Genomic DNA, 12418 nt, shown 5'->3' with positions numbered 1-12418 from the left:
GGACGCCCTTACGGTACGTGGTTTCAAAATCAAAGTCCTGGAGAACCTCCAACCATCGAGACAATTGTCCCGATGGTTGTTGAACTCGCAGGGCGTACTGTAGTGCCGCATGATCTGTACGGACGGTGAAACGCTGACCGTACAGATATGGGCGGTACTGTTGGATGAAATAGACAATTGCCAACAGTTCCCGATGGGTGACACAATGTCTTTGCTCCGCTGGAGACAACACCCGACTACCGTACGCGACTACCCGTTCCACGCCGTCAACCACCTGGGAAAGCACGCCCCCAATACCTGTGTTGCTCGCATCGGTGTCGAGCACAAAAGGTTTAGAAAAATCGGGGTAAACCAAGGGAGGAGCTTTAACCAGAGCGTCCCGAAGGGAGCGGAAAGCAGCCTCCTCCTCCTGTCCCCAATGAAAGCGGACCCCCTTTGACGTCAAAGCGTGTAGGGGCTTTGCAATTGTCGCAAAATCCGCGACAAAGCGTCGGTAATATGACGCGAATCCAATGAAACTCCTGACCTCTCCCACAGAGGTGGGAGTCGGCCAGGAGTTGACGCACTGCGTTTTGGTGGGATCGGTAGCAATACCTGAGCGTCCAACGATGTGTCCCAAATAACGCACAGATTCGCGTAACAGATGACATTTTTGGGGTTTAAATTTCAAATTAGCAGCCCGCATTTTGAGGAAAACCGCCCGCAACCTCTGGAGATGCTCGTCAAATGTTCTGCTAAAGACGATAACGTCATCCAAATAAATTAAGCACGAGTCCCATTGCAATCCAGCCAAAACCAATTCCATCAATCGCTGTAAAGTCGCCGGCGCCGAGTGGAGTCCCATCGGCAACCGGTTGAATTGGAAAAGACCCTGCGGTGTACGGAATGCAGTTTTAGGCTTAGAATCATCGTCCAGAGGAAGCTGCCAGAATCCCGAAAGTAAATCCAATGTGGAGAAGAATCGCGCTCCCGCCAAGGCGTCCAGCGATTCGTCAATCCGTGGGAGCAGGTATGCGTCGGCAACAGAAATTTTGTTGAGGCGGCGAAAATCGACGCAAAACCGCAACGAGCCATCCTGTTTCTTAACCAGGACGATCGGCGCTCCCCACGGGCTGGTAGAGGGAGAAATGATGTCGGCGGCTAACATGTCATCAACAGCCGATTTGACATGGTCCTTTTCGGCGGGACTTAACCGAAAAGGATTTTGGCGTATTGGCGCGCTGTCACCTGTATCAATATGGTGACGCAGCAGATGGGTACAGCCCAAATCGAATTTGTTGTGACTGAAAACGTCGGAAAATTCACGCAGCAGTGTCCTAAGCTTTTGACGCTCTAAATCCGACAGGTCCGTCGATCCCGCACAAAGCGCCTCGAGCCACCCTTCATCGGTGTCCGAATGTGGATGCGGCAGAGGGACAGTGCCTACGTGATTCGCGACAGGTTCCTCACAGGGCACCGGCGTTGCGTGAGCAAGCACGGTCCCTTGAGGAACCACCACTGTCTGCGACCCCACATTGAGGACCGCGATGAAAGGGTCCCCGTCCCCTTTTACGATGGTCTGGGCCGGAATCAAATGAGGTCCGCTAACCCCGGCCCTAGATGGCCCCAGCAGAATTCCCTGGTCCCCAATGCCTTTAGCGAAGGGCCGACAAAGTTTGAGAGGCACCAACATTTGTGCCCCCGGCGGTACGCGAACCGTTTTAACGACGAACGCCGGTACCGTCGCGAACGCCGTCCGAGCCGCAGTAGGGGACAGCAGAAACGCCATGCGTCGTCCCGACGGGAGCTCAATGCAGTCCTGGTCTATTAAAATACGAATTGGCATTTTGCCCAAGAAGTCCGTCCCCAGCAGGCACGGAACCGCCAGAGAGGAGGAAACAAAAAACGGGCCGGACAATTTGATATCACCGATACAAATTTGTGCTCGAATCTGTCCAATGATGCCAAGTGAGCCCCCGTTAGCAGCATAGAATGGGACATTAACCGGCAGTAAAGGACGGCTCTGGACAGGGAGAATATTGTAAATCAGTTCCGAAATGATGGTCGCCGATGCTCCTGTATCGACCAGGATGCGCACCTCAACCCCGTCAATGTGCCCCACCACGGCTGACGACCCCGACGATGCAGCCACAACGCGATGGGCCAACACGGACCACTGCCTGGGTTCGATCTGAGTCCCCATAGTGGTGCGTGTTGGCGCGACGGTGCGCAATGTCGGCCCCCCGTTCGTTGCGGTGTGCGAGTGTGTGACGGGTGTGTGCGTGGGCCAAACATGAGGGGTGCCGCGACTCGCCGGGTTATGTTGATGGAGCTTGGGAGGAGGGCCGGCGTCCTGTCGAGGCGTCGTCCCGCGCTGCCGAGGAGAGCGGCACCCCGAGGCGACATGGCCCCGGATGCCGCAGTTGTAACAGCGCGGGAGCGCAGGCGGTGATGACGGATGGTCGGAGCGGCTCGATCCATCCCGGCCCGCCCGTACTCCCACCCTCTGCTGCAGTCGATGGTCGATGGCGCAAACTTCCTCCGCCGGGAGGGTGGCTGCAGCCACCGTACGCCCGGCCGCTGCTCTGCTGGCCTTCCGTCGCTGCGACAGCAGGTTGGCGTGGAGGAGCCGCGCAGCCTGGAGGGAACCCATTTCTGTGTCCTCCTGTGCAACGACGGCGATGTCCAGGTCGTCCGCCAGCAGGAGGATCTTTTCTGTTACCATCGCGTCCACGCCTTCGTCGTCCATTCGTGGGAAGGCCGTCTTCGCCAGCGCCAGGAGACTCGTACGGTACGCCAGGGGCGACTCCTTTGCACCCCGCTGGCGATCATAAAAGAGCTGCCTGCATTCCGACAATGGTCCGTAGACCGCAGCCAGCAACTGCAGCGCCATCTGTAGCGTGGAGCGTTTGTCCTTCGGCGCCGATGTAAGAGCGGCGAGGGCGTCGCTGTCGAGGAGTGCCGGCAGCGCGCGGAGAGCCTCGGCGTCCGTCCACTCCGCCATTTCCTGGTGAGCGAGGAAGCGCCGCTGGAAGCCGCCCCAGTCGCCTTCCTCGCCCACAAATTCTTTGAGTGGAGGTAGCCGCTGATGTAACGCGGCGGCTGCCGCGGAAGGTCGCTCTCCCCCGTCTCCCCCACCCGGCTGTGCCGCGACTCCGTCTCCCCCACCCGGCTGTGCCGCGACTCCGTCTCCCCCACCCGGCTGTGCCGCGGCTCGAACAACCGATGGCATCGCCGGTCGCACCCGTGGTGACGTGCCGTCCGTTGGTGATGACGCGGCAGGTACTGTATGCCCGCCGTTGGACTCGATGCCCAACCCGGCCACGCCCTCAACAGCAGCTGCGGCGATGGCGGGATTTTCAAAGTGGTGCTCCGTCGAAACGGCGGGAAGGCGCTGTGGTCGCCGGCTGCCGTCGCCCCGTGGCGGTCCAGCAGCCCCCAGCTGTGTGATCTGGTCCAGCATGGCGGCAGCGGCGTACAGCAGCTCCGCCAGCTTAGCGTGCGCCTGCCTCAGCTCCTCTGTCGACGGCTCTCCATTCTCCTGTTGCTGCGGTGTGGACGAATCCGACCCCGACTGCTCCGTGTTTTCTTCAGCCGTCCCGGGCTCCCCGACTGCAACGGTGTCCTCCCCCTCCGGTACCCTGACTCGAGCTGTCCGGCGCGTGTCCATGTTCGTAGATCTTTACTTCTGACACCAGATGTAATAACGTTGAGGACTCTTGGACGCCGGGGTTGAGGCACACGTATTTATTCCGCAACAGTTGTCACAACCGCGGACATACAACACTGGAGGGGTATCGGCCCCCTCACCCGGCTAGCTGGGAATACACTGCTAGCTATCTCTGACCTACCTCCTAGTCCTCCACTAACGGGCTAGGGGAGGCTGTCTGGCCCGACACTGGTAAGTCGGGCTACGGTACCCGGAGTCCCAGAGCACTAGCTCTGGTTCTCGGGACCACGCCGCTGGCTCGGTCCTGCGCGGCCCTGACAAGGGCGGCGACCCAGGGGAGTCCAGGGCTCTAGCTAGACGATCTTCGGTCTTCACTGGTTTAGCTTTAACATTGTTCCCCGAGCTCTCCGGCTCATCCCCTTTTATACCAAAACCCCCCGCTGAGGGGTGGGGCCAGCCCCCCAGGCTGCCCTGTGCGGACGTCGTTGAGAGCACCTCCCCGTGCACTCACGAAGCCCCGCCCACTGTGTTTATTTCCCGTGTGATCCTATGTATACAGCCCCTCCGTAACACCCCTACACCTGTCTAAAAGACACCTTGGAGCCAGAAATCTTTCTGATTGAGAAGGGGTCAAATACTTATTTCCCTCATTTAAATGCAAATCAATTTATAACATTTTTGACATGCGTTTTTCTGGATGTTGTTGTTGTTGTTATTCTGTCTCTCACTGTTCAAATAAACCTACCATTAAAATTATAGACTGATCATTTCTTTGTCAGTGGGCAAACGTACAAAATCAGCAGGGGATCAAATACTTTTTTCCCTCACTGTAGCAGTGCAACGCAGCGGACAGCGAGGCCGAGACACTCTTCATATCTAACTTGACTTCCCTGCGATGTACAATTGTGTATCATCAGCATATTGATGGAACTTGATGTCAGGCGATGAGATGACATCAGCGATCGGTGAGACGTATATTGAAAATAGAAAGGATGCGAGGACGAACCCCTGTGGTATGCCAACTAGTTACGTCATAGGCGATGACTGTTTGGCACCCAGCTTGACAAACTGTGATTGACCATGTAGATATCACTCAATTCACCCTAGTGCCATACTCCGAACCTTGACCTGAGCTACCCGATGAGTATCTCATTTCATGGTCGATGGTGTTGATGGCGGCTGAGAGATCGAGACCAACCAACATTGTGGCAGACCGGTCATCCATGATCTTGCAGAGGTCTAAATTTCGATTTAAAGCTTTCGTGACTGCAGGGATTCATCTTCTTGGTTCTTTCGGTAAAGTCACGTAGAAGGGAAGTAATAAAATAATAAAAATAAAACATAATAAAACAATTCTCACGACGTTTCGGCCACAACGCAAGCAGCCGTCCTCAGGCGAAGAATGAGACATTATCAAGCTAGGAGCTTATATAGGTGTAGCGAGGAGGAGCGCCTTAACAAAAGAATGTGCATATGAAAAGGAATTTTAGCATACCAATGGGCAATGCGTAGGAGGGGGGGCGGAGGGGTTTCAAAGTCCCATTATGCCCATGCATTATGCAGGATCAACAGCACCACGGGGGGGCGCAAGGAACAACGTTAATAAAGGAAAGGAATGTTAATGATATGTAGCTGCATTTACCAAACAACCACGTAGAAAACCAAAGTAAAAACTACATAAAAAAAAACTAAAATATAAACTGATACTTACTATACTCTACAATAAGCTGAGTTACTAACAACAAATAATAAATTACAATTCTACGTCGTAAGAAGTATATAATATACTTCCATCTAAACTTTATTCTCTTAGCATATACAGTACTATATACTGCCATAGATAAACCCAACATTAAATTATATACTGTATTGCTGTAAACAACCCTATACTTTATACTTTTTAATATAACACTATGTATTATTCAACTCACCCTAATGTGTATCGAAATGGTTTATTACGTCCTTCCAATGATGGATTCAGGCTTAGCAATCATTGGAAGGACGTAATAAACCATTTCGATACACATTAGGGTGAGTTGAATAATACATAGTGTTATATTAAAATGTATAAAGTATAGGGTTGTTTACAGCAATACAGTATATAATTTAATGTTGGGTTTATCTATGGCAGTATATAGTACTGTATATGCTAAGAGAATAAAGTTTAGATGGAAGTATATTATATACTTCTTACGACGTAGAATTGTAATTTATTATTTGTTGTTAGTAACTCAGCTTATTGTAGAGTATAGTAAGTATCAGTTTATATTTTAGTTTTTTTATGTAGTTTTTACTTTGGTTTTCTACGTGGTTGTTTGGTAAATGCAGCTACATATCATTAACATTCCTTTCCTTTATTAACGTTGTTCCTTGCGCCCCCCCCGTGGTGCTGTTGATCCTGCATAATGCATGGGCATAATGGGACTTTGAAACCCCTCCGCCCCCCCTCCTACGCATTGCCCATTGGTATGCTAAAATTCCTCTTCATATGCACATTCTTTTGTTAAGGCGCTCCTCCTCGCTACACCTATATAAGCTCCTAGCTTGATAATGTCTCATTCTTCGCCTGAGGACGGCTGCTTGCGTTGTGGCCGAAACGTCGTGAGAATTGTTTTATTATGTTTTATTTTTATTATTTTATTACTTCCCTTCTACATGACTTTACCGAAAGAACCAAGAAGACGTGCAGAGGTCATCAGTGATCTTTAGTAGAGCTGTTTCAATGCTTTGGAAATTCCTGTATACTGACAGCAACGGTTTGAATCTGCTCATTGCAGGCATTCTATGACTCACACTCCTGTCCATCACTTATCTGCACCCCCGAGCTCAGCAGACTACATAGCCCGGATCGTCTTGTCACCAAAACTGCAGAAGATGGCATCTCGCGCGCTTTTTTCAGGCGAGGTAGGGCTCCCACGTGGCATCAGGCCGCAACTCTTGTGCGCGCCTCTTTTGCCCCTCCCGCAGCCCAGGGTCGTGCTCCTCGGATGCACCGCGTCGCCCCGAGGCACTGGCAGCATGCACTGGGCGTGGATTGAGGTTGCCTGCCTTATGTTCCACCCTCTCAACATTAAATTCGAGACAACCGCAGGGCCATTCTGTGCTGCCTCACGCCTTGCCCCTCACTCACTCTGGGGCTGTCCCTCTCCTGTCACTCTCCTCGTCTTGCCCCAGTGTGGCTTCCTGGCAGGTGGGGGGCGAACTCGGGGGGGAGGGGGGGCGGAGGAGGGGGGGGGGCAGCTCGCATGGGCCGTGACAAATTCCTTTGGCACGATTCTTGTGATGATCTTAGGAGAGTGCGAATTCATACAAATAACTATGTTCTAAATAAAACCACATTTTTTTTATGGGCCACCTGCTGCGCGTCTAAGATTTATTTAAATATGCCTACAAGAGGGCCAGAGTCACCTGAGAAGTATGGAAGAAATGTTGCTTAAACTTGGAAATGTATGGAGCACCGTTTCATCTTTAATAGAGTACCACGATTTCTAGGATGCACGGTGCACACTTACAACTGGAGACAGATGTCCATAATTTTAAGACCATTGTAGCCTCAGCCTGGATTTTCCATAAAATACTTCTGACATGTGCATATCTCTACCGGACGACTGCGTATGTAATATTTTACGACTCATTTTATGCAGATGATTGTCTAACAGTTATTGGAACAAACAATGTATACGAATTTAATTGCATAGTATATGCGCATGAGTGCACTCTTACAAGTTATGCACAAGTGCAACTTTTAAAACGTCCTGAAACTTACTTTCAAGCAATAACTTTTTTGGGCCAGAAATGGAGCACGTACAATACAGCCAGTGTAATAGCAATTCTACATAACCCTAATTTCCACCAGCCTCCGCATCTGTTGAACCAACCGCAAAATCAGCGTTCCCCGCGATGCGATATGGAGGCCATCCACGGTGTTTCGCAATGCTGGCACATACTTAAGAGGACTGCTCTGCCAAAAACACACATTTGGCTCTCGCCTATTTGACATAATTTATCCCTTGCCACTCCGCAGCAAGAGACAGCTCTACATACGTGAGGGTATATATATTTAACCGCAGCACCGGCTGTCTGCTCACTCTGCAGAACTAGATACCCGCTGACGGTGGCACACCTGGATACAAGTTGCTCCTACGCATGTGGGGAGTTCTCGCGGCTTAAGAAGATGCATGGCCCCAGGTGCGAGGCGCGGATCGTGGCAAGCCGCAAGATGCACACGCGCACGGGCATCGCGTTTGCTCTCCTGGTCACCGCGTGCACCGTGGGCTCTCCTCTCGACCCGCAAGTGGCCACACAAGGCCGCTCTAACCTGGCAGCCAGGGTCAGTACCTGGGCCATGGCGGAAGTCGGAGTCACCGCAAGATCAAAGCTTGACAAACACGATTGCCCGTCCTGTGGTATGGCCTTTCTGCGTCGCGTGGAGGAGAAGCAGGGAGAGGCGCTGCTCGTAGAGGCAGTGAAAAGCCATATCCTCAACAAACTGGGACTCCACGAGAGGCCGACCGCCATTCGACCCATTCCGCGGCTGGCGATGCTCGCTGCGGTGAACAAGCTGCACCACACGAAACGGGGCAGGCGAGGCCACGATGACACCGAAAAGACTCAGCGCGGCCACGATTTCTCCGAGATCATAAGCTTTGCGAGCTTTGGTGCGTAAGTTACGCGAGCGTTGCACCCACACAACCCGTGAAACACAACCAGGCAAAAGGCTGCGATGAGAACCCACGTGAAAGTGGTGTTTGCTGCCTCACGGGTGAGCGTTCACAGTAACAAGCGGTTGGACGGCAGCTCAATTAAAAAGAGTCGAAGTGGGGAAAAATACCGTGGCGGCTCCCAATGAGGAGCGTGTCCACTTTGTTAGAAGGCGTGGACGGATTTCACGCTAAAAGTGAATGCAGGTGGGGGACACAGCTGGAGCGCAACCGTGATGTTCTTGTCTGCATGTGGCATGCGGCGACCTTTGATAGTGATGCTTAGCGATTCGCTGAGCACCGCATTTCAATTCAAAACCGCAAGAGTTCTTTAATAAGAAGTGTCTCAGTCATTGCAGCGTCAATGATAAGTGTTGGATGTAAACATTCATTTCCAACTTCAGTTTGTGAAATTGTGTTTTTGTCAAAATCAAAGGATCTTCCTGCACGAATGAGTAATGAAGTGGCTTGCATCCCTGTTGTGTAAATTCCACATTCTTTTGGCAAATGTAATTTTCTCCAAAGGATGGCAGCCGGCAATGTTCCACAAAGTCCAGGTATCCACCAGGGAGGTGTTAGCCTGATCCCACAGGGATAGTGGGCCGATTTGATCCCCAAATGGTCCTTAAACTCCCAACCCTGGCAATTTCAGTCAAGTTTTCCATTTGCCCCAAAATCCTCAAACAGAGTCGCACTCTCATTGATCCATTCCTGTGTCGTGTGGAAAAACCCAGCTTTTGGTCTTTAAAGGATTACTGTGGTTTCAACCGGAACATCACAGGCTGGACTCATTCAAATTGTGGATACATTTTTAAAGCTCTGAGCTCTGAGCTGCAATGCCATTCATCGATAGGAGCCCCTTCCAATTTCCACTGCTTCATTCCATTCGATCGATAGCTACTGATCGTGAGTCAAATTCGCCACGAATGAACCACATTTACAACACTGACCAATTTGAGCTTTTGGTGTAGATCGCAACTGGGCGATTAAGCAGCTTCCGATAATTGTAAAACAAATTTAGAGAACAGAAACCTAAGGAGCACATCATAATCATTTGGTGAAATAAGCCTGCTGGCAGTTGTGGGTCTTAAATTGGATCTGATCCCGCAGATACGCGCAAAGGGGGCATCGTCGCGGGCCACAGTGTGGCCAGCACACCGTTGCTACTGGCAGTTGGGCCAATGCAGCTCGTGCGAGTGCAGCCGTAAAATATGTTTCGGCTGAAGGCGTGAATGCGTTAGCAGCCTGAGTACGTCAGTGGAAAGCAAACCCCCGTTCCCACCGCAGGACCACGGGGTCAAGTGAAAAAGTCAAAGCCGTCCGCGTGTTCAAAGGAGGCGTCGAGCAGTGCGTCTCTTAAAAGTGAAAGCTATTTTGCTGGAACATTCCGAATTATTCCCTTTACACTGCCTGTGCAACAATGGCGGTGCATGGCCTGTAATCCAAAGCTTTAACCAAAAAATTGGGGCATCAAGTAGATGGCAGTGCAGCGAGTTGGGGATTTAGTGAACTAGGTTATGCGGAACTTAGAACGCTGTCCTCCTCTCGTGGTGCGTGGTTTTTATCTATGTGCTCCGGTTTCCCCCGCACATGAAGCGCTTGTGATAGTGGCTTCTGAAAATGCATCATGAGACTCAATGAGGCTTTTTCTGGATAAGCAAGTTGCATTATTATCATTCTGATAAAAACGCATAGCTTTTTTCAACAACGCCGTGGCCTTAAAAGTATTTGTATATATCATAGGTTGTGTTTCGGGTATTGGCCCTTCTTGATAGCACACCAGTGTAGAAGTGTGCTGAAAGGCCATTGAGAATCAGAATATGTGTTCATACTAGAGGAATCCGATAAACTATGAAGCTTTTTTTACAGATGTCCTGTAGGGGCAGCTCAGAACGTTGCAACAACAAACAACACAAAAAAACACGATATGAGTGCAAAGTATAGGAAAGGTAAACAAATCACTTTAAAAATATATCCAAATTAAAATAAACTATTTCTATCATTGCCCAAAATGTTGTCTATTATATATTACCTTCCTTTTAAGGCAGTGTTAGAGAATAATGTTGGGTTTTGCTACATTTACAACAAATATAATGTGTTTTATATTTTTTTCCCTTCTACGTGACTTTACCGAAAGAACCAAGAATGTGAATCCCTGCAGTCACGGAAGTTTTAAATCTAAATTTAAGTATAATGTGATGCAGCATCACTGTTTACAGTATCATATTTCCCCTCCAGTGGCATAACAAATAATACCCGAATGTGTCCGCGCACGTGGCCTCAATTCGCCTCCCGTCGGGAGTGGGGCGGCTGCGGTTCATCATCGCTGTGCAAAGACAACGATCCCCCATAAAGCCTCAAAAGACTTACGGGGCTGGTGCTGTTAGCGAGGAACACCTATGAAGGCGGGCACGGCACACGAGGGAGTGGGTGGCCAGCACCACGCCTGTCCGCCTTTGTCTCTCCAGTGGCGATATTTACACCCCACCAGGTACTCATTTGAGGCTGAGTCGACCTAGAGGAGGCCCACAACCGGTTCAGATAATCGTCACTGGTATTACGAAAAGTTGTTTTTGTATATAAACTAAACATTTTTATTTTATTTTACCAGATAGGGTCCACTGAGCTATGTAGCTTTTTTTCAAAAGCGACTTGACCACAAATGACAGCTCAATGAAGTGGCTTATCACGTAGACATGTATCGCAGCCAAATACCATAAACCCGGAAAAAAATCCACACGACCACGGGGAAAACACGCAAACCCCAAATATACAGCAGGCGTCAGGGTCGGGATCGAACTCACGCCCTCCTGCATACCAAGTGGAGGGAGTTAACACCTCGCCACCGTATCGCCCCGAACAGTGAGCGGGATTCGAACTCGGGTCGCCGGGTTCGTAACGCGGCGCACTAACCGCTATCCCCCCGAATCCCAACACTCCAAACTCGCGCAGATGGCTGGCACTCGGGCGCCCTGCAACTGCGCCTGGAGTTCCCCGCCGAGCAACAGCTGCGCGTCGCGTGGCTGCGCAGCGCCGAGCTGTGGCTCCACGTGCACGCCGCGGACGGGGGCCCGCAGCTTCCCGACGGCGCGGCGGTGGCCGCCCTGCTGCGCGTCAGGGTCCGCTCGGCCGGCGCCCCCACCGTCGAGGTGCAGCGGCGCGTCCAGGTCACCGCCGAGGATGCGTGGGTCGCCGTGCCGCTGCTCGACGCCGTGCGCGCCGCCCTGCAGAGGGCGGACGGGGCGCTCGCCGTGAGCGTGGAGTGCGACGGCTGCGTCGTGCTGTCGGGTCGGGCCGCAAAAGGTCAAGGCGAGGCCGCCGCCGTCGCCTCCGCCCCTGCTGCTGTTGATAGCGGCGGTGGTGGCGAGAAGAACGTGGACTTGGCGGAATTCGGACCGCACGGGTGGCCCTTCCTCCTGCTGCGCGTGGCGTCGTCTCAGGGCGGGAGCCGCACGCGCAGGAGAAGTGTTGAGTGCGACGGCTCGTCCAGCCTGTGCTGCCTCCAGCGCTTCTACGTGGAGTTTCGAAAGATCAACTGGGGCGACTGGATCATCCAGCCAGCGGGTTTCCAGAGCAACTACTGCCAGGGCGAGTGCAGGGCGGCGCAGGTCCTGAACGGCACCATCTCGGCCTCCTCCCTGCGCAGCGTGATCATCAACCAGTACAACCTGCGCGGCCTGGGGTCCGTGGCCGCTAAGACCACCTGCTGCGTGCCCGTCCGCTTCAGCTCGGTGTCCATGCTCTACTACGATGATAAGAACAACATCATGAAGAAGGACGTGCCAGACATGGTGGCAGAGGAGTGCGGCTGCATCTGAGAGAATAAAAACAACCTCTCGTCGTGCCGTCACGCACCTAAGCATACGCGAGGCCACGATATGCCTCACATACGTGTAAAGCTTTGTTTGTGAGGAAAAAGAATCGTAATAATTTAAAGTAATTTCTCAAATACAGGGTGATCAGATTTGCAGATGCCCAGCTATAGTGACAGGGAACATTTACGGACAAATTTATTTTCAAAGGATCCACTTCCCTCCCACCAATCTCAAGTCGCTCATTAAACCGTTTT

At 51.8% G+C, this 12418-nt stretch overlaps 1 protein-coding gene across 1 annotated transcript; it reads left to right on the top strand.

The window, feature by feature from the left end:
- The first annotated feature begins 7823 nt into the window (after window positions 1-7823).
- Window positions 7824-12167, top strand: LOC144937494 (inhibin beta B chain-like). Its single transcript, XM_078864741.1, has 3 exons — window positions 7824-8307; window positions 11302-11611; window positions 11702-12167. Exons 1-3 carry the CDS (start codon window positions 7824-7826, stop codon window positions 12165-12167), a joined length of 1260 nt encoding a protein of 419 aa, XP_078720867.1.
- Window positions 12168-12418: the final 251 nt, after the last annotated feature.

Source organism: Lampetra fluviatilis, chromosome 19 (assembly GCF_964198595.1).
Source record: "Lampetra fluviatilis chromosome 19, kcLamFluv1.1, whole genome shotgun sequence".
Classification (NCBI taxonomy): Eukaryota; Metazoa; Chordata; class Hyperoartia; order Petromyzontiformes; family Petromyzontidae; genus Lampetra; species Lampetra fluviatilis.
This window is presented reverse-complemented; position numbering and strand designations above follow the sequence as displayed.

What these genes read in the sequence shown, in the direction of transcription:
- LOC144937494 (XM_078864741.1), top strand. Translation starts at nt 7,824, where the DNA reads ATGCATGGCCCCAGGTGCGAGGCGCGGATCGTGGCAAGCCGCAAGATG. An exon ending in CATAAGCTTTGCGAGCTTTG is followed by an intron (nt 8,308 to 11,301) that starts GTGCGTAAGTTA and finishes AAACTCGCGCAG; the next exon opens with ATGGCTGGCACTCGGGCGCC. An exon ending in GCGCTCGCCGTGAGCGTGGA is followed by an intron (nt 11,612 to 11,701) that starts GTGCGACGGCTG and finishes TGCTGTTGATAG; the next exon opens with CGGCGGTGGTGGCGAGAAGA.